This window comes from Macrobrachium nipponense, chromosome 46, assembly GCF_015104395.2.
Source record: "Macrobrachium nipponense isolate FS-2020 chromosome 46, ASM1510439v2, whole genome shotgun sequence".
Taxonomy (NCBI): Eukaryota; Metazoa; Arthropoda; class Malacostraca; order Decapoda; family Palaemonidae; genus Macrobrachium; species Macrobrachium nipponense.
The window spans coordinates 5178039-5200862 of NC_061106.1; the positions used below are offsets into that span (position 1 = coordinate 5178039).

The 22824-nt window shown below is 37.3% G+C and overlaps 1 protein-coding gene across 10 annotated transcripts in view; it reads right to left on the reverse strand.

Moving 5' to 3' along the window:
• Window positions 1-684: 684 nt before the first annotated feature.
• The window catches only part of LOC135214743 (small conductance calcium-activated potassium channel protein-like), a 541318-nt gene continuing 519178 nt past the window's right edge, over window positions 685-22824 (reverse strand). For all 10 annotated transcript variants that reach the window (XM_064249090.1, XM_064249087.1, XM_064249083.1 and 7 more), the window contains 3 exons: window positions 15535-15662; window positions 13187-13256; window positions 685-2559 (listed from right to left, as the gene is read on the reverse strand). In XM_064249090.1, coding sequence (XP_064105160.1) covers window positions 2110-2559; window positions 13187-13256; window positions 15535-15662 — 648 coding nt within the window. In that variant the 3' untranslated portion in view covers window positions 685-2109. The remainder of the gene's footprint in view (window positions 2560-13186; window positions 13257-15534; window positions 15663-22824) is intronic.

Below are 22824 nucleotides of genomic sequence, written 5' to 3' on the forward strand. Positions count from 1 at the left end.
GCGCATCATTTATAATATATAAAGTTTCATAGATGCTCAAGCACTTCCATTGTGGCGACAGAGTAACAGTCGAATAGAAAGAAGAGGTCGTGAAGGTTCTCACCCGTCTCTGTTTCATCCTCATTTCTGTTCACCTCTTTTCTGCTTCCACATGTTCGTTTCTTACGATCGATCGATCGATCGCTCGCTCGCTCGATCATCTGATCCTGCGTCGGCAAATTCCATCACTGATTGGGAAGATTCTGTTGCTGTCACTGATACGTAATAATGACTATATTATTATTCCAAAATTTTTGAATTTTGCTTTCAAGTCCTGTGTCTGTTCAAGTGCTATGAAACAAGAGATTATGAAATATTTGTATAACATGTATTATCATATATTTATATCACTATATACTGAATGTGTGTGTGTATATGAGTGAAGGACTTTTGTACTAAATCCACCAGAGCAACAACAGAGGAAATTATTATCACACTCAGTCAGGGATTTGGGGTGAACATGAAAGAAAAAACACGCCAGAACAATACATTTCCTGCAAGTACGTAGCTTTCTCGTCCACGGCTCTGTCGCTGTCATAGTTTTCGATCTTCAGAAATACTGGTTTTTGTGTAAATAAGAAAAGCGTTTGTTTAAAAGAAATATATATGTATGTATATATTTATATATATGCTTATTTATATTTATATATATATATAGCTCTTTGTTCACAACTGTTATAACATTTTTCCCTGCGTCAAAAATTGCTTATTCATGCACTTCAATTCTCGAACACCAGAGCAGAGTAGGCCATTAGAGCACCTAGACACTTTGTTTTGGGCAGAGAACGTCCCTTGTGGCGACCAGACATTTTTATTACCATCGAAGTCTGGCTTGATATGTTTTGCAGTGTTTCGGTAGCTTCTGCGCACACACACTCCAACCTCCTCACGCACCACTCAGCCGAGTTTTCGTTTGCAGGTAATACTAGACTGTAAAGTACACAAAGAATCGTCAATAACTGAACTCTCTTTTTTATCTTATTCCCTGGACACCACGTTTAGTGCTTGAAGGGTTATAAATAACATTTTAAAAAGTTCACAAAATCTTTGATTTTATTTTGCCCTTAGTTTAATTTGGACATGTGATTCTAAGCATCTTAATCAAATCTGAGAAGAAAAGGACTTAGATATCCTAGAATTTGTTTCAGTCCACCCTACCCCCCATCTAAAGACGAAGATAATAGGAACTTCAATATTTTTTGTGTACCTAAAAATATATACTTTTAGCGACGTGTCTCATAGTTTAAAGCGGCTACAGCATTAACATATTTAAATGAAAAGCAGATATGTGTTAGAGGGGCAAGTTTTCTGATAAATCATTATAAACTGTAAACCATTTTAATAGGTAGTTCTGCTATGCAATATGAAGAGATTTGTTCGCTCACGTTTTTTTCTAATCTTACTTGTTGACGTAATTTGTTAAATGTAATTTCTGACAGTAGTATGTCTCAAACATACTTGTATCTTACGTTGATTGCCTAATACAGTGCTGTTTAAATCAATCATTCTTTGGCTCTGAAGGAATGGAAAATGAAGTACAGAAAACAGTGTCTAAAGCTTAATATTCCAGAATCGGTAATAAGCAGTTTGCCCTTTCCCAATATGGACCATATTGTTTTTCCACGATGCAGGTAGTATTCTATCGAGGTTTGAGGGACCTTTGATAAAGAATATGAATCGGGAACAAAGCAATTTTATGACATCCTTTTAACACCATGGATATATATTCGACTAGAAAAACGTGGAGCACTAATTTCCAGCTAACAATGAATGACCCCTAATATCACATGGTTGAACTGAGTGGTGATGAGGAGACTAGGATTACAGAGTGTGGTGAAAAGGAAAGCTGCCATGTTGGGCTAAGCAGATATTATCTAAATACCTGACTTGAGACCCATCATAAGGAGCACGTGTGAACTGCAGCAGTTGAAACGTTGTGTCGAAGTGGCGAGTATTGAAGCGAGTAAGGTGCGGACACCAGCAGTAGCCTAAAAAGTGAAACCACTGAGGTTACTTTTTCATTTCTGTAGCTATTGCTACTGCTGCTGCCCGCAGTTGGACGGCTTGACTTCACGCCTCCGACTTGGGCAAAGACTGACCACTATGCGACGTAGGCGCAGGGGGCGACCGCTCCCCTTGCAAGCTGCTCACTGCAGATGCTGTCGGAAGTGCCGGCAACGTCGGACTTAAACTTGTTCGGGGGAACAGCGGTGGTGCACTGGACTGTTGCTGTGGCCAGACTGATGAACTTCTGGGGGGAGAGGGGCTGGCTGAAAGAACCGGGTATCCTCCCGGTCTCGCAGCCATGTCAGGGTGGAGGGAATTAGAAGAAGGGGCAGTGGCACGCCTTTGATCTAATGACTCCTGGTGCTTCTGCAAGCACCGCGTTAGAACATCGGGTAATGCCTCAAGGGACTCCTGAATAGAGGCTAGTCTGTCTTCTAAAGAACTCACTCTTTCATCTAGCACATCCTGACGCCCACTCATGTCTGACACTAACTCGTAAACTGTGTTCTGCGTCTGTGGAAAGAAAAGCACAGTTTATGAATACAAGTTTGCACATCACATAAGAAAGGGAGACAATATAGATATTAACCACACCTGCGGAAAACATTTCATATATTCGAAATTTCTAGAAAATATTTTCAAAGTTTTTAGATATTTTTAGAACTTAGAGAAGTGAACGGATCCCTACGTTATGTGTGTTGCATTTTCAGTTGCCAAATCCTGCAAGATAAAGATAACTTCAAGCAATCAATCACGGCGCGTTTATGTCATTCCCAGTATTAACACCAGTGTCTTAATCAAATAACGAGAATGGCAATCATGCAGACTCAATTACGCAATTTTCAGTTGAACGCATTGTGGCTGGATGTCTTTTCTCTTAGGCGTGAAGAACGTCGAGAATAAGAGAGTCGTCTTGGAATTCTTGATCAACTTCAAGTTTATTTAATGAATGTAGTACTCTACACTGTTTCCTACAAAGTCGCCGAAAATACACCTTGGCATCCAAAAACTTCGTACATGGTAAAATATTCAGGTAAATGGAAATAACCACTCTGCAATATACATTACTCTGCAAGGTCTTCAATAAACGTAAATTGTTCATCATTTGAAAGATACTCCAAGTTTAGTGTCGAATGACTTCCAAAAACAATATTTTCCTAAATCTTCAAGAACTAAAATTGCGGTTTACTTCCTGTTTTTTGAAATGGAAAAATTATAATAATGGTTTTCATGTTCGACAACAAGAGCTTTTTCAAAAACAAATAAAACTATCAATGGAAGCAAATTTGAAATGCTTACCATTTCATGGTCAAGTAGATTAAACGAAAACATCGAGTATATCCGTTCTTCGAATTTCTAAGGGCATAAGAAATATTATGGTATTTAATCATGCCACCCCAGAAAGGAAATATACATTTCCTAATTTCTCAAATTTTACATGTAAAGATAGATTTAATATCACATTTAAAAGTTTCTGATAACCCTAGCTTTCTTAGAAGCGATAAAATATAAGTGGATGAAAATAACTTTTCATACAAATGGCGAAGGCTTAACTGGAGTTGTACAATTGTCCTCCTTACTACCAGGAAGATGTTAGGTCTGAAGAACAAATATTCAGTTCTGAACGAGGTACTAGCGCCCGTGCACTTAATCTAGGAGATATGGGAAGATATTTTCGACATAAAAAAAAAATCTGGCAGGATGACGATAGCATTAAACATGACAGGTGAAACTGAAAGTTCAATGAAATCACTGTTGGAGAAATGTTCTTCTCAGTCTTCTGAATAAAAGAAGTCCAAAAATGTGAAGCGAAAAAAAATTGTAGCTAACAATCAGCATCCAGTCATTTCAGCCCGGAGTGATCACATACTTCTAGTGTTTGGCAGTGGGAGGGTTTGAGAACACACATTTCCTGTTAACTCCACTATAGACAGAAGGTAGTCTTTATCCTGCGAATATCATAGCTTGTGAACACTTTATATTATAAGAAATTCTGAATTGTTTTTTACTTGTAATAACTACCAAGCAGTATTAAAGAAATTCACTAAGACAAGAGAAGATAAGAATTTGAATACAAAACTCACAAGGTAACATTTTTCATAGAAAGTCAATCAAAATACACCTGGGTCACTTTTTTTTTTCTCTGAAAGGATTTGCTGTGAGCAATGCTACTATATCCGTTAAAAGATGCAGGCTAGATGATTAACGTTAATAAAAATAATATAATTAACGGCGCACTCTTGAAAAATTAAAGCTAAAGCTGATGATAAATCATTCGTTGTAGCCGAAGATATCTAAAATATCACAGTGTTAAGTTAAAAGAACTGAAAACATGAGATGAAAGATATGTACAATATACTAAAATGATATGCATTAGATACTTGTGCTCTAGAAAAATTAAATTAATTTCGGTATTATGAAGCCTAAAAACTTAGAAAAGAACATTCTTAAACCGTCATACGGCCTTTTGGATCACATTGATCCCTAAACAGTTTTACAAGATGTCATTTAGTGGATTATTGTTTTTGGAATCTGGCTATTCACGAGTGCGTTTGTACTTGACTTTTCCAACGCATAAACTTTTAGAAATATGTGTTTAGGAGTTACAACAATGCAACAAACTCCATTGGAGTCGTTAGTACTGCTCCAAGCATTTCGTGTTAATTCTTTTTTAGATTGTAGATATCATCGATAGTGTCACTGCGTTTTAACCTACTCTACGGTGGGGAGGGAGAACTGATGATCATCCTCCCATTCTGGTGTAATGACACTTGTAGTGATTGATCTAATGGTAATGAATATGAACCTTTAAATAGCCATATGGAGTCAGAGTGACCCTAAAAAATTTCTAAATGTTCATTACATATCCAAAAATAACAACACAAAAGGGGAACATGGGCGACTGGCTCCATTCAACGTGTCCTGGGCAAAATATGCTTGACATTCGAAATCTGCAACTTTACGTATATTGTAGAAATTCGCCAGTTAAGTTCGGGTCTTTCAGTCTCGTCCACATGGCCTTAGGGGTTACGTGTTCTCACCAAGTGTACAAAGGACTAAGTAAGACAAGACTACTGTGTTTCCCTTCGATGTGGGACCACCTTGACGTGGTGAGGGGGCTCTTGAACCCCAGGAATTATTTCCCGGGTTTCAGTCCAAGAGTCTCAGGGCTCGAAGCGAAGAGCTGAAGGTACTGCTCCATGACCATAAACCAGGAATTATATCTCCAGGAAACATAGCTTGGAAGCACACAATATAATCCTGGATTAAATTACAGCACACATAATTTTCCATCACTAATTGGAGATAGAACTAAGGGAAGTGTAGCAATTATTGCGCATAAGTCGTTGCAACACTCCTTGCTATCAATTGATACTCATCTCCAAGCTGTAACAGTAATTTTCCTTTTAGACAAGCAAATCACAGTCTGCTCCATCTACCTTCCTCCTGATTTGGATTTCACTTATAATGATATTCATTTACTGATCAATCAGTTTACTACTCTGTTGCTCCTCCTTGGGGATTTTAATGCTCACAACCCCATCTGGGGTGGGAACATGGCAGATGCAAAGGGTAGGGTGTTGGAGGGTATTATGGATGGTCATGATGTCACTCTACTCAATAATGGAGCCATGGCGTTTCATATATCTACTCCAGTACCTACTCGGATATTGATCTGAGCATTTGCTCATCTACTGTTTATATTGATTATGAATGGCCAGTTAATGAAAATCCAAATGGGAGTGACCACTTCCCAATTTATATATAATCGGTTAAGAATCAGCCATCTGATTCACCTCCTAAATGGAAGGTAGATGAAGCTGACTGGATGAAATTTAGCGAGTCTGCTCTCATGGAGAAGAATGTAAAATCATTTCCATCCATTTCAGAGGCATATGATTATTTTAGCGACACTATCATCAACAGTGACATTGCCTCTATTCCAACAACGAAGGGAAAGCCCTCTTGGCCAGCAGTTTCTTGGCGGAACAAAACCTGCAGTAGTATGAGAAAGATCCCTAGAAAATGTTATAAAAAGTATAAGAGGAGTGGAACCGCACAAGAGACAGTTATTTACCAACGTGCTGTTTCCAAGCAAAATAAATATTTTAAAAAGACAAAAAGATAGTCGTGAATGTGCTACATAAATGGTATTAGCTGTGACCTAATTAGCCAACCAGATAGGGTTGCAGGACATTTCTCGAGAATATTGAGTAGTGAGAACTATTCTCGAGAGTTCCTAGACATTAGAAATGCCCAGATTTCTCTTGATTTAAGTGAAAATAATTTTGAACCATATAATGCAAAATTTACAATGCAGGATCTCAAAGGATGCCTTGCAGATTACGGAAGCATCAGCCCCCTTTATGAAATGGTGAAACACCTCCAAGGAAAGTCAAAGAAATTTCTTCTACATATAATAAATGAAATTTGGGAAACTGGTATTATTCATAAGAGTTGGAAATTATCATTAATCATCCATATGAAGAAACCAAACAAAGATCTTTCTTTACCCTGCAGCTACAGACCAAAAGCTCTCACCAGTTGTGTTTGTAAGCTGATGGAAAAGATGACTAAAACCAGACTTGTATGGCACTTAGAAACAAATAAATTGCTTTCTCCATTCCAGTTTGGATTTAGGAAAACTAGAACTACTTTAGATCCCTTGCTTAGGCTCTCAAACCAAATACAAGGTTTTACTAAACAAAGCCAAACAATAGGAGTTTTCTTTAATTTGGAAAAGGCATGACATTACATGGCACTTTGGTATCATAAAAGCTGTATAAGATGGGCATTAAAGGAAAAATGATAAGATTTTAAAATTCGTTTTTATCAGAAAGATATATTATAAGAGTTGGAAATCGTATTGCAACCTTTCTTACAAGAAGAGGGAGTTCCTCAGGGTAGTATCCTTAGTGTCACCCTCTTTGCTAATGCCGTCAATGATGTATTAGAAAATATACCATCACCAGTATAAGTCTCTTTATTTGTAGATGATTTGGCTCTGTACTGCACAGAATATGATGCAGTTTCTACTATAGTCGAACCAAAATGTCGTGGCGAATGACAGGTGTCATCAGAATGCATCGTATTTCAACCTAAAAGTTTAGGACTTTTTCCTTTGTACACAGAGGGAAAATCTCATCGGTTTATCAGTAAAGCCGGATTAAGTTCTGTACTGGATGGTGCGAGACCAGTCCCTTCACCCACACTTTCGTTTTTTACTTTTTTCTTTTTCCTTATTATAAATTATCATAAATAGTTTACAACAGTAATATAGGTAGCTTCACGGGCCCAATCGTAAACTCTCGTCACATCGGTCAAGAGCCCATTCCAGTTTCTTCCCTCTTTCCATGGCTGAAGCAGGAAGAACACGTCAGCAAGTACTTTCTTTCAGAGCCGTATATACGGCTCTGCTTTCTTTATAGGTTGAGTCGAGTGAATGACAATGTACATATACAAAATGCTGTCATATATGGACAAAGATGAAAGACCAAACGAATGTTATGGCTCTGTAATGAGTTACATCCTCATCAAGCAAGCTGGAATTTCAATCCTTTAAAGACGTGGCCCCAGTACCAGATAAAATCTTTCACCAAGATCAACTTGGCTTATAGGGAGTTTGGAGGTAGTCTTATTCTGGGATAGGTGGTGCAATTAAAAGATTATAAAAGGTTATCTCTTATCAAATCTCTACATCTGTATGCTGCAGAGGGGCAACCATATCTTGCCTTTGTGTTTCTTTGATAGACTATCGTTTTAAATGTTAAAGTATAGAAAAAGTCTCTTAACTGAAAACGATGTAGTCCGGGAGAAACCTCCTGTCATCCGCCACGACATTTTGGTTAGACTTTAGCAGGTTCATGCAAAGAGCCATCAATCAAGTAAGCAAGTGAGCTAATGAGCAAGGATTTCGATTTTTTGACTCAAAACCTCTCGCTGTTGGGCTCTGCAGGCGCCAAACTAAGGAAACCATTCCAACTCTTACCTTAAAAACAACTATTTTACCTTACTCCACTGACGTAAAATTTTTAGGAATGGTCTTTGATGAAAACCTCACTTGGAATAATCATATTAACCACTTAAAAGTGAAAAGATCACTAAATGTTTTAAAAGTAGTATCTAATTTTAAATGGGGTGCTGATAAAAAAAATCGTTTTTAAGGCTTTACAATGCAGTATGTTTATCTAAGTTAGACTACAGTTGCCGAGTATACTCATCCGCTTCAAAGCCTAAACTTAAGGAATTGAACATTGTGCATAATATGGGGCTAAGGATCTGCACTGGAGCTTTTAGAACTTCACCCATTGAAAGTATCTACGTAGACTCCCATCAGCTACCACTGGACCTAAGGAGGCATGAGCTAGGTCTGAGATACACCATGCAGCTAAAAAGCACTAGGGAAAATCCTTCTTTTGAAATCTTGAAACAGTGTGATTGAAGTCGTTTTAGATTTAGTAGATCTTCAATTCCATTTCAAATCAGTCAGCTGGGTGAACTGGAGGATGAAAATATAAAAAGGCAGAAGATCCTAATAGTCAAACATCTTGCTATCCCTCCTTGGTTTATTCCAGCAATAGTGTATGCACTAAAAGAGATAGAGAAGAAAGGTTGTCCGGAAGAAGTCAGAAAAAAGTTTTTGAAGCATGATGCGAGACATAGTAATGGCAGGGAAATCTATATTGATGGATCAAAATCAAAAGATGGAGTGGGCTTTGCAGTGGTGTGTGAGGGGGAAACATATAAAAAAAAGTTACCAGACTCCTCATCCATATTCACTGCTGAAGCAACAGCCATCGTTGAGGCTTTAAATCTTGCATCTGATAAGAAATTTAAATCCACAGTAATATAAAGTGACACAAGGAGTGTTTTAGAAGCCCTAAAGAAGTTTTACCCTACCCATCCCTTAATTCAAAGGGCCCAGGAATGGTTTTTTTTATCTTTCTGTTCGTCACAAATCAGTTTAAGTTTTGTTGGGTTCCTGGGAACACTGGTATAGAAGGGAACGAACTGGCTGATAGTGAAGCAAAGGATGCTACAATGTGTTTTCTTAACTAATAAGGTACCACATTTGGATATGCATCCACTTATTAGAAGATACATCTGTAAAAAATGGCAGCAGAGTTCGGGTTTTAGTCACATCTGAAGATTCGATATCATCCTAGCACGGCTTAGGATTGCCCATACCCGCTTCACCCATAGTTATACTTTAGAGGGAACCAGTGCCCCAGTTTGTGCTCACTGCGATGGTCAGCTATCTGTTGAGCACATGCTGGTGCACTGTCCTAGATTTAATCGCCTCAGGGTAAAGTATTTAACAGCTGGGAAGACTATTTTAGAAATTTTAAGTGATGGTGTTGAGGTAGACGACCTTATGGGTTATCTGAAAGAATCTGGTCATTTTAGTGAGATATGATTCCAGTATATTTAGTAAAGATTTTAGTCATTTTTATTTTATAAAGTCTACATATTTTTCAATATAAAATTTCGATAATTATTTTTGTTATTGGTTTTATCATCTTTCTTCAATTTTTACGTTCATATTTGAACACTGTTATCATTCAGTTATTCATAATGAATCATATTTCATTTTCATTGGGGCGCTGAATAATCCAGATGGGTTCCGGTGCTTGGTCTTCAAGACCTCAATTTCATAATCAATCAATCAAGACTACAATGTGACTTGTTCCATTAAGTCAAGGAGAGTGCATTGCTCAGACACGCTGAGGTAACCTCACGTTTGCAATATTAAGCATCTGATATTGGAAAAAAAAAAAAAAAACACGCCAAACACACTAACAATATGGAGACCGTTGGCAATGCCCAGAAAAAATTGAGGCAAACTTGAAAGATATCATAGTCAAGATCCATAATGGGAGGCATACATAGGAAAATTTCTTTTCTTGTGCTAATTATTTTACACTAGTAGTGAACACATTTATTACTCCTAGACGATTTTTTTTTTTCATCTTAAGTGGCAGACAAGGAAAAAAATACATTTGTAGGGATATCGTTCTTTACGTGACGACAAAAGTTCGTCTTAACATATACCATTTAGTTACCTTTAGAAAGCTAAATTTTGGAGCAGCAGCTTTTTGAAATTAGTGATAAATATCTTGGTAAAGATATTCAGGATAAATGATACGCTTTGTGTCAGGCATTCTCAAGGAAAGTTTGTTGCATGACAACCTCATCAACTACGTATCTGTGCACTCTTCAACATTCTTTATTTTTCCACTGATTTTGAGTAAATTATCAGTGTACCTACCAGACTAGAGCCATGTATCTAGAGGAGAATGCCTCACCAAAAATACAATAGAATGCAACAGAAGTCATGTTTTAGCCATAGAGGTGTCTTTCAGGCTAATCAAAAGACATCGGAGAATGCTGGAAGTCCGGCTCTAATTTCATATTGGAAAACTCCTCAAAGTTACCGTCCATGTCTGTTTCTTATTACAGAGTAACGCCAAGTGGCCGCACACTCCTCTCGTGAATGTTCTATCGAAGCTTTGACAAGAGCTGATATTGCTTCAAATGGCTGGTGAAATAATCAGTGGCATAGTGAACACACAAATAACAGCTACATTGGCCTCTTAATACCTCTACCGTTTCATTCTTGGATTTGCAAGCCTTGAATCCAGATAGAAAATTAAGAAGGCCTTTCCTTTTGTGGTGGGGTCCCAACCCATCCATGTTATGAAGTATAGACGTCTTAACCTGCACATATGTACATATATCTGTTGCATTCAGTTACTAGGGCTAGAATAGACACCGATCTCCACCTTCAAACACTGTTCTGGTGGAATTTTTTTTTAAATAGGCTGATGTATACTATAAGAGTATAAGGAATCTACTGACATTTGAAAAGTCAATAATCTATTAACTTCTCGATTTTTTTACACTTTTGGATATGCTTTTATCATTTTGACCCTTGAATCCATATGGGAAATAAATGAAGAAGACCAAGTGGTACATTATGATTTGAAGAAGGATATGGATCTGTTTCAGTTCATACATGAATACACCTCCTAGAGCTAGACCAGATGATTTTCACCTTCGAACCATAATGCTGTAAGAATAAACGGACGTAATTATATTTTATACACTGATTTTACCTACCTCCATCCCATACTAAAGTTTAAATAGTAAATGCCTAGGTACAAAATCAAAATTCATTAAACGGCGCATTCTTTCAATAGATTATTTCGGTCTACGCAATACTAAACAGAAGTTCAGTGGCTGTGAGAACGAACAGACATTATTCAAGTTACGCCGAAAGATATTAATATAAGATGGGGTATGATTTTAAACTATTTCAAGCCTCAGTAGATTAAACGACTCTGTAAACACACCACCGAGGTATGTAGTACTTACCTACCTACCCAGCCTACCTAATTTCGTCAAACCATATTAATAAACTATAGGATAAAACCTAAAAAAGCCAACATTTTCTGTCGAGCTAAAAAATAAAAGTTTGGTGAGAATAATTACCAAACCAAACTCATTATGCTAAAAGAAGATAAACTTCTGACCATTAAATTGACATGTGACCCCAAAAATAGGCCAAAATCACAAATATATAAACCAATAACTCCGACTCACATTATCAAAGCACTAAGTTCTCCATCATAATATAATTCCTGAGGTATGGAGGAAAAGTGCTAACATTATTATGACCGTTGAATTTACCTGTGATCTTGATACTAGGCCGAGGTAAAGAAAAAAAAATTATAAATGTAGCCAGAAACCCAAAAATACCTTATATTTTATCAAGATCACAGAATATAAGAATAATTATAAATTCATATTAGTACTAACAGGAATAATATATATATATATATATATATATATATATTTATAATAATTATTGCTCATTAGTGAAGAAACAAAGGGAGTTTGTTATGAGATCATAACCCTTCGGACTACTGACGAATTCAATTTCGCCGGCGGTATGAAAGCAGCTCTTCACCTCAGTAAGAAAATAACGGAGATCTCCCGGTCATTATATCCACAGATGTAGGGAGAATCGTAATGAAGTCATTTTACGCGATTGATTTCACTAAATAGATACACAAAGATTAGATGCATCTTTCTTATTTATTTATTTATTTATTTATTTATTTATTTTTTGTGGGGGGGGGGTGTTGTTGTTGTTGTACATTTGAAAAACTTTACCAGTTAAACTGTCTAACGAACTGCGCATTCATCAAAGGAAGCAATACTAAATCACCAACCAAACCATAGTCTCATGCTACGATTTTTTTTTGACATTGGGTTAGACGTATTTATGGTAATTTGCGTGAATCGTCTTCATTTGTGGTGGGCATATAATAGGGAACAGTTTCCTCCCGTGGAGAAAAGACTCCTAACGATGTCGAAAGTGTTGACAGCTCCCGTATTAAATACGCACAGAAATCGGCTGTCATGGATTTTCGGTTATGCTTTAAAAGTAGATAATTGCAGTTCTCTGCGTTCCGGAGGGAGATATAACTTGATATATGACATAAATACCGATTACTTACATATAGCTCTGCGTTGACAATGTCCGCCATTCAGACAAAATAAAATCCATGAGAACGAAAAGATTTTCAGAATGCAACTGACTTCTGAGTGACCGATTTATTCCTTTTTTTCCCTTTACTCGGTTAAAAATGCGTTCTAAGAGAATCTCCAGCGACATTAATTACTATCGTGGCTTAACATGTTTATTTGAGTTGGTGCTTCAAGGCAATAAGTAATGTACACACTGACCAGAATGTCTGGACGATGTCGTATGCCGATTCGTTCACGTTCTGCATATTTTTTGAGAAGTGATGACCAGTCACAAGAGCTGCAGAGCCAATGTACAACGCACTTCCAAATAGCATTATGCATCAACGGCCAGTATTTCTAAATACATCTAAAATTCAAAGCCTCACTATCAAAATAAGTAAACGTGGTAATGGGTGTTCTACTTGTACCATTTTCTCAAAGGGTAAAACTTGGAAAGATCTTGCTGACGAACACTACGACTTGTTCTTTCAAAAATCAACTCGATCAACTCTTGGGCAATCGCAACCTCTCACTCAGGAGAAGCTAATTCATCATCTCATTGAAATGAAAACTATGAAAAACCTGAAGGTTTCTCGAGGTTTCTTACCTTCGCCATATCAGTTACAGTGTTGGCGTTATCCATCAACTTCCGCTGATCCATCTTGACCTTCCGCAGCCTGGAAGAGAAAGAGGCCTTTTACAAATACTTCTCAAAAAAAAAAAAAAAAAAAAAAAATGGATGTAAACTCTTTAACGAAAAGAGAACTTTGCTTACAGTAAAAATATTATGACCACTTTATAACTCATATATGTACGAGTGTTACAATTTTTCCCGTTTGTTCTTGCTAAAATAGGTAGTTGTATAAATGTTGTACAGTGAAGCTTTCCTTCACCTTCACTGTCTCTACGCCAACCTTTACTAAATGCTGTTTCAGTGAAATTAAAAATCTGTACCCTAAAAGGGTATTCAAGCCGGCATTAATAGTCGCAACCATGCAAGCCAGTCATCCGTATGATTTCCGAGTATTCCTCAGGCTTAGTACTAAGGTCAACTGTTCCAAGTGCCACCTGTCTTGTGACTCCTGATGAACCTTACATGACGCAGATTCTATTGGCAATTTAGTTCTATCCCAAATTTACTGGTTCTATTTTGTCATCTCTTGGGGTCCTCTTTTATTCCGGTATTAACAAATACGCATTGATATGCAAAAGAAAACATAGTTAATCTAAGAAGGACAGTCTAATGAACCCAAGCATGCATACAAGCAAGATGGTTGACTGGTTTTCAAATCTTATGCGTATCTTGTCTGTCGAAACATCACGGTTTGAAGAAAGGTTAGAGCCATATTTCTTTAAAATGACAAAGATGTCATATGTCTAATGTTAAGGGAAGCGACCCTCATTTGTATATTTAATTTTACGATTTTTACAAACTGTAAGATTAAATACATTGCCTGAAGTAGTTCTCGACCTCGAGTGCTTCCATAAGATGGGAAGTATCAAACTGACAAAAATCAAATATGTTGTGTAGGCGGAATTATTAGTAAAAGAAAGATGCCAGAATACAAGTTTGCATCTTAACTCATTCCTCAATGATCAATTTTGGTGAACAAAATTAAACGTTTTGGCCACTTATTTAATCATCTATGGTGCTATCAGCATCAAAATTCTTGTTTTTGTTATTCACTGTTTGCTATTGTTCTCACTTCATGGAGTTTTTAATTGTTCAAGTGCTTAGACTACCTACTTATGACAATGTTTGCCATCAGCATCAAAATTCTTGTTTATGTTTCTGTCGTTATTTGCTGTTTTTGCAGTTATTTATCTATTCAGGTGGCTAATTACTTGAGACGGTGTTTTGCTCTCTTTTCATCCACTTGCCGAAGTTCTTTATCGGAGACTTACGTGGACACCACTTACATTAGCGCTACTTAGTAGCTTTGAGTAGTTCCACTCCACTTATGTTAGTCAAGACGGTATTTATACCTTATCCATCATAATAATATTCTTGATCTCCACAAACATGCATCTAGCATTACCAAGATTTTAATTTGCTGTCAGTTCTTCCCAGTACCACAAAATACCTCCTCTATTTGAGCGTGTAGTTTCATTTGCTATGTATGACTTAAGCCGTCGTTTCCCCTCTCTTATGTGACAAGGAAAACACTACCAGGGTTTTTTAGTCAGTGTTTATAGAACTGGCAGTTGGCTGCCAAGCTGATGTTGCAAACTGGTACTTCTCAGATGAAGACGGTGGTTATTTAACGCCTGACTTATCAACAACCATGTGCATGAATGAGGTAAGCAACGTGGACACTGAAACAGATGCACTCTTAATTTTGTCATTATAGCTACCACAGAGCAAATATAGGAGTCTGATATGTAGTCGGCAGCCTCTGCGAAAGAAAGATTTAACTTGTCTTTGGATAATTTTCTTTGGCTCAAATGCACTTCTGTAACAAAAGTTAATCTAACAAAAGGTTACTTTTCCATCATTAAGTGGAGTCAACAATCAATTTGTTGAACTTAACAGTTCAAGGTCTAATTTCCGGTTTGTTGAAGAGTTCTTTGTACGTTTTATGACAGATATTTTAATGAATATAGGAAAAAGAATGCTTCTTTTATTTACTGATGTAAAGGTAAACTTAAGCGAAAAGAAAATTAGATGAGCAATAACGGCAACAACACGTCAATAAAGGGAATTATAATAATCATTATGCTTATCACCATTGTTGCTGTTGTTGATAATACAGTTTCACAAGCAAAACCGACGAGCTTCAGAAATGAAAAAAAAAAAGGAAAAATAAACGTTAATGGGCCATATATATGAAATGCAAATCATATCCAAGCCATCAGTGAGAAATGAGCACATAGCGAATAGGAGGCATCGAAATGTAAAACAAACAATAAACACTGAAGGTGAGAAATACACGTGAACCACGAAGGGATACTTACGAATAGATGGCGAGCAGGAATTTCCTCTGATGTGTGCGTACTCGGCCATGATTGACCTTTTTAACTAACTTGGTGTGCTTGTAGATTAACCAGGTCTCGCGCAACACATTCGCTGCAGAGTTTTTTAGCTGTGGAATAAAGGCTCATTTAGTGTCGAGGAAGACTCTGGTGGAACAGTTCAAGAAATTCTATAAATGCTCCTTCTTCTTCTTCTGGGTTCAGCACTGTGTAATATTTCTCAGTCTCTTTTCGAAGCGCAAGTACAAAAATACTACTGCATACAAAACGGCTTCACAGGTCTGTGATAATTGAGTAATTGAGTGGCTCTTAAAGAACCCTAATAATTTGAAATTAATGTTCAAACGACAGACAATATTTGATCAATCCCATGGTTCTCTGCTTAATCACGAATTACCTTTCAATTCTACTTTTAGAATTTAAAATTGCTCCTAGACAAGACCGATAATGGTCAGCAAAGGTAAGAAGGGTATTTTCGGCCAGACCCTAAGAGCAAGTGAATTCCTAAGGGCAAGTTAGATACAAAATGGCTCTGCAAACGCTTAAAAATCATAGAAAGGTATTTAGATTTGTTCATTTCTTGGCATGTAGCGATATGTCTAAGAAAACCAAATGGAAAAAAAAAATTCTTGAGGAGTCGCCTTATACACATTTCAACGTATAAAAAAAGAATTACGGTGTATCTTACGCGCTCTCTACTTACAATTTATAAAAAAGATTAAAGAAGCTTTACACATTCACAAAGATAATCTGGGTAAAGAGACGTAAATCTATTATATTTCAAGAAAGAATTAGTTTTTAACTATACAAGTTCTGTAACTTAAACTGCTATTGTTTCAAATTAATAGGTGCGTGTGTTTGTTCACTGAACACAGGTTGTATTTATGGCACCGAAATGCCAACAAAGCAGTTCAATTTCATGTGCCCAGAAAGGACTCCACTTCTCAGCCAAAGGCAAATTGGACTCGATTCTTTCCTGAAGCGACATGACATCTTAAGAATATGGTTAAGAACAACACAAATCAATACATTAGAAAATGGCTTTAAAATAACAAAATACACAACACTTTGTAAAGGAACAAGTGTCAATCATATACTTTGGTGACCAAATTTAGGAAACTGATGTACAAACCTAAGTGCATAGTGTCTTTCCCATATTGTATGTCCCGTTACAGCAAGTTATCAAGTAATTCTGTCATCCTCTAAAGCCAATTAAGTAGTTAACGAGGCCCAGCAGTCCGCTTTCAGCTCGTCCCCTGTTTTAATCCAATTTCCTTCGAGAAGATTATTCGCCTCTAAAATCATTTGTTTGTCAACTTATCTTTCAGCTCAAGACGAAATCAAGCTCGTAACTCCAGATTTTGTTTCCGCAAAAAAAAAAAAAAAAAAAAACAAAATCATAACGAAGAATTTTGATCACGAGAGGACTCTTTCGAACATGATTGTGGAAATGACAAACTCGTTGTTACCAGAAAAGCAAGTTTTGATTGATATTTTTAAACCCTTTTTATCCTTGACAAAACCCTAAAACTTTGAAATTAGTTTGAAATTATTACTGTTTTTATCTGATCATGCTGTCTTTACTGACACTCTCTACCCGGAGAGAAGAATTGACAGATCAGTTCGACAAGCAATGAACTTAGGCAGCTAAAACGATAAACATTTCTGAGAAAATGGAAAAACCTAATTAAAGGATCTTCATTGAAAAAAAAGAACCCATTATTGGGGGTACTTTAAAAAATCATTTGTTAATAATCTTTTAAAAAATGGAATGCAAGAAACCCCACAGCCCTGAGTTTCAAAACTAACCGTTCACAGAACATCTTGGAACGTCCCACTGGTGTGTCTCAAAAGTTACCCTACCTTTTTCGAGATTCAGAGATTCAAGGTGACTTACTAAGTTAATTAGTTGCGCAAAGTATTTTGTAGACGACTATAACCAACTACTCCTCTACGAGAACACTTTCATAATCAGTTTTGGATGAATTCTGTCCATAATCAGTTCCAGACTCAGTTTCAAGACAAACTTTTGAGTAATAGGACGTTTTTGAAAACTATGCAGAAACGGTGGTGCTGGGTGACTTTGAAGACTAGCTGACATAGGTGGCACACTGAGAATGGGCCCAACCCTCCCATTTCAACAAAAACGAAATCAATCAATCTCTCGGGGTGGCCTATCAACTATGATGATATGTGACATGTTAATGACACGTCCGAAATTTTTCGCTCTTCACTACTAGACGTGCACACAATATGTACTATGTCTTAAAGGCACCAGTAACTGTCTATAATATGAAATAGTCGGGTTGATAACCTTAGCTCTTGCAGGTTACACACAGATGCAAAACACTGGATTCCTCGAAGATGCTGAAATGAAAAAACAGACAGGAAAGCTTACTGGCGCACAATTAGGGTCAGCGACGCATTTTGAAGATCATGAGTTTCATGTATGTAGCGTGCATGCCTCTTGTGCGCCAATTGGTGAGTGTGTGTGTTCGTAATGAACAGAAAATGACATAATATTATAATCTAGGGGAAAAGTTGCAAAGGGGGACTCACTGAATTTGATTGATAGTGTGTGGAACACGCCACACATGAGACGCTAGAGGTGGTGTTGCAGATCCATCGGACAAGGTACCGTAGAGGAGAAACTTTGAAAAAGTTAACATTTGAAGTGACAATTACTTGAGTTCTAGAGAAAGGGAAGTGAGGCGCGGCATATATTCTTTATTGACGAACTTTAATGTTTTATGGTGTCATAATTATGGTCTCTTTATTTCAGATGGATTCGAAGTCACCTTATGGGTTTTCTCTAGACTTAATTTTGACTATTAATAAACTATGAATGTTTGGACACTTAGGGGAAAAGGGGGTACTTACTTAAATATGATTTTGAGAGGAATATGATAGTTTAACGTTTATTTTTGGGTCAGGCTTCATTAAGTTTATTCCATTTTCATGTTAGCTAATTTTGGGAAATAAAAAGTAGATTTTTGTAACAACAAAGTTTATATTAGCCTAGTTTGAAACTGATTTTCAGCCAACTCCAGAGATGGCATTCAACAGAAAAAGGTAGGCTACATTACCAGTTAGATGTTTTGTTTTAATTTGTTTAAACGAGTGTCATTTGACCTCGTTAAGAGATTTTCCTCGTTAGAGATTTTTGGTGGCTAGCGGTTAAAAGGTACATTAAAGCCTATAGGTAACGCCTCCGAAGAGACTAGAATTAGATAGGTTAGGCATATTTTGGGGGAAAGTGGTTATAATTATGTATCAGGCAACTGACTCTATTGCTGATTTGAGATGAATTTAGCTGACAGTCAGCATTTAAGCCGTGTAGCTACCGTTGGCAGTGATCTTAGTTGCTGTTTAGTGTAAAGATGTGTTCCTGTGGTTCTGGGGGGGGGAGTGAATTTATATCATAACGGGAATTAATTACGCACGGTTGCAAGTGTAGCCGGGTACTGACTTCGGACCTATGAAGACGCGAGTGTAAGTTTATTTTATTTATTTATTTTTTTTGGTGTTAATTTGCTCACAAGTGTATTTCATTTTTGATGTCCCTCGTGATGAGAGAGAGAGAGAGAGAGAGAGAGAGAGAGAGAGAGAGAGAGAGGCGGCCTGGTGAACAGTTGCGCTAACTATCAGATTTTGGTTTGATACACGTTTTCTTTCTCTCACTAGCTTCTTCCCCTTTTTTATCGACCAACGTGACCTTGTAACAGTTAAATCAGCTGATTAACCCTGAACCTGAGAAGCAGCTAGTTGCAAATAGCAGTTTATTGGGTTGGTGGTTTGTGTGCTCATAAATATATCAATGTTACTGAGGTTGGGACGAATCCCAAAGCATAAGAGTTATCATAAAGAAAGCAAAATGGCCGACACAAGTACAAGCCAGACACTGGTGCACAAAATAAACATAAATGCAGGAGTTAGCCCTTTTCGAGGCAATGTTGATGGCGTTCTCTCCCAACCAGTGCAAATTTTTATTGAGGGGGTGAATGACTATTTAAACGCCAAGGGAATTAAGGATGATACAGAGGCGTTCACAGAGGCAAAAGCCTTGTTGGATTTCAAAGAGGATTTGTCATTTAGATGCTGTAGTTTTTAGTACACAAAATGTCGGTCATGGACCAACATTTTGTGCCTTTAAGATATGCATCAAAAGAAATGGAAATGGCAAAAGCACCGATAGAAGCTATAAGGCGAGAAATATTTTCTTCTAAGCAAAAGCACCGATAGATGCTACAAGGAGAGAAACATTTTCTTCTAACCTTTACCAAGATAGGAAACGGTTTTTACAGACTGTGACGTAAGGTTTACTTTACCTAAACCACTCTGCCTCTTCTTTTTGTTTTTGTTTTTGTTTGTTTGTATGGTGATTTTAAGTTGCACTGAACCAGTGGTTATTCAGCAATGTGACCAATGGCTTTACGTGACTTCCGAACCACGTCGAGAATGAACTTCTATCACCAGAAATACACCTCACACACCTCATTGGAATACCCAAAAATCGAACTCGCGGCCACGGAGGTGGCAGGTCAAGACCATACCGTTCACGCCACTGAGGCGCTCTGTCTGCTTGTATGACGTAAGTGTTCAAGAGGTCTGGAGTTTCAATGTCTCGTTACCTTCAACAAAGCTTACTGCTTATAAGGGTGTCAGATCCGTTTTGACTTTAATCCCACAAAGTTGATTATTCACAGTTTCCACCCATCAAGTCTACCAGATGTATACAAGCTCAATTACTGCCTTTTGTTTCAAGAAAAGACAGATCCTCAGCTATAGTTTAAAGGAGTCTCATATTGAAATAATTGAAGGGATGACCTCCCAAAGATTTATGGCTAGGTTGGTCATTTGTATACCAAAGTTACTAAAAACAAGTAATTCGTTTCTAAGAAAAGAAAGAAAGAAAGAAAGAAAAAAAAAACGCGAGACAGGCATATGATACTACAATTTTTCAATGTGTTTTAGTTCCATACGAAAAGAACCTAACTATAAACACTTTTCTATGACACCATATGCACTATGCATAGAGTATGTATGTGCGTATGCAATCACAAAACTAAACGATGTAGTAACTAAGAAGGAAAAACATCAGACGATGAATATAAAGTGAAAGAGCCGAAAAATGTCCTTTCCTTGCCTTCTTCAGGTTGAATACCGAGTGTTGTGAGGGACCCTAAGGTGAGTAGGAGGAAAGGAGGGAAGAGAAAGGAGCGGGAGGGAGAAACATGATAATTAAGTTTGTATGGGGCTTCCGACGTTTCCTTTCCTTAAGGACTCTTACAGGACTGAAAAGAAAAGGAGGTCCGCCTTTGTTTTTAGAGCCCTTTGCTTAAGAGAAAGGAAAAATGATTACTGGAGACTTAGTTCCCGAGTTTCATTTCCCGAGGCAGAGATTATATTTCCATGTAAGAGACTGAGACCACATCTGTTGTCTTTTCCACAGAGATGAGTCGGGCATCTTTCTTTATTTCTGCTGCCTGAACGTTCAGTCAGACACAGTTACTCCCACTAACTGTGCACGAACGCTTCTGAGAAAATCCCAGAACATGAAACTGCGAGTCTAGTGCAGAACAAAACTCAAACCTTTCAACCTCTCTTCTGTTTAGGTACTACTTTCTGTCACTGTTCAAACAAAATGTCTTCAAGTGGAATACAAAATATGAAATACTCTGCATCAATAGTAAACCTCGTTTAGATTTTAGAGTTAATTTCATCGCATGATTCTGCAGTGACAGTCTTTGGTCGATGATCCCTATTTTGACGTCAATTTATGTATAAAATAAATTAACTATTGGTCTTATTATACATTAATATATCTAATTAGTAGCGATGTTAAATATTATCTCAGTCATTATAAAAAAAAATTTTTTTTACCCATTCGAAACACACGTGGCTCGAGATGATGAAGATGGAAGCCAAGTATATCATATAAAAATTGAAACCTTCCAAGCACGTTGTGCTTTCAATCTAAAGACTTTTACCATAACTCTCAATCCATCTCCTTTCTCTAAAGCTTCATCACTGCCTTTCAATTCAGAGACAAAAGTAGCACTGCAGCTTTTATGTAAGCTTAAAAACCAGTGGAAAAGCTTTCAAGTGCTTTAAAGTTGGCAGAGCGCTCGACTATCGAAAAAGATTCCAAACAGAGTCGTAATAAGAGCCGTTGGGACCATTGGAAAATTGAAGTCATAGACAACAGCTATCAGTGTCTCTTATCCTTTCGAAGAAGAACAGTATAGAAGAAAATTTTGGCAACCGACAGAGAGAACACATCCTGGAAATTAATTTCTTACACAAAGCGTTGTTCGAATGCTAAACTTCATATCAGATACAAATAAAAAAATAAAGCGTCTGTTGTGACGGCGTGAGCGAATGAACTACTCTATAGACACCTGGAATACAAACTTTATGAGCTATCGACAACTTCTCGACAAATACGTGGCCCCTTGATCAAGTGACGTCATCGATTTGTGACTATGACTCTTTCAGTCAGCTGCTTGTCCTTGAAAAGGAAAGTTTGTTTTTCATGTTAAATCGCAAAGAACATTAGAACAGACCCCATATATCATTAAGTATTTCCTCTTATTTTTCCTTGAAATGCAAATGGAACTCAATCTAGCGAGAATAAACTGACTGACATATGCCTCGTGCCACACACGGGATTTTCGGAAAACAACTGCCATAAAGACCGTGTAGTTAGTACCTTATGTGTAGAGAATCATTCAGTCATAATTGTGTAGTAGCTTCGAAATCCCCTTGTCTGAAAACAGTTGGCAGTGGCAAAGCCGCGAAGACTGGTGTGAACGTTTTTATTGAGTGTATAATACTTTTGGAGCTTCTGTGTCTATGTCGTAAAACAGTCGATAATATAAGAAACAAAGTTCTAAGCCTAGGGACGATACGTACCGTCCAGGAGTCGGAACCAAGGTTATCTTCCTAAGAGATTCAGTGATAAAAGAATCAGGTTCCTGGCTGAGCGAAGACTATCGTTGACAACAGGAAAAATACATGGATAAGCGCTTCGCTGTACTGTACACGAATACTAAGTAGCATCAAAGATATACATCAACAATTTCATACCATTTTGAAATATAAATTAAGTTAACAAAACTCCCAGTAACTTGATCAAAACTTGGAAGTCATTCATCTGCTGTTTATTACGACCTTAATGGTTTAATGGTAAGCACGTATGAAATCAATAAATTATTCATATGGCTCCTGTACTTGGGTGAAACTAAATCATGGCCTGTATAATCCTTCGGG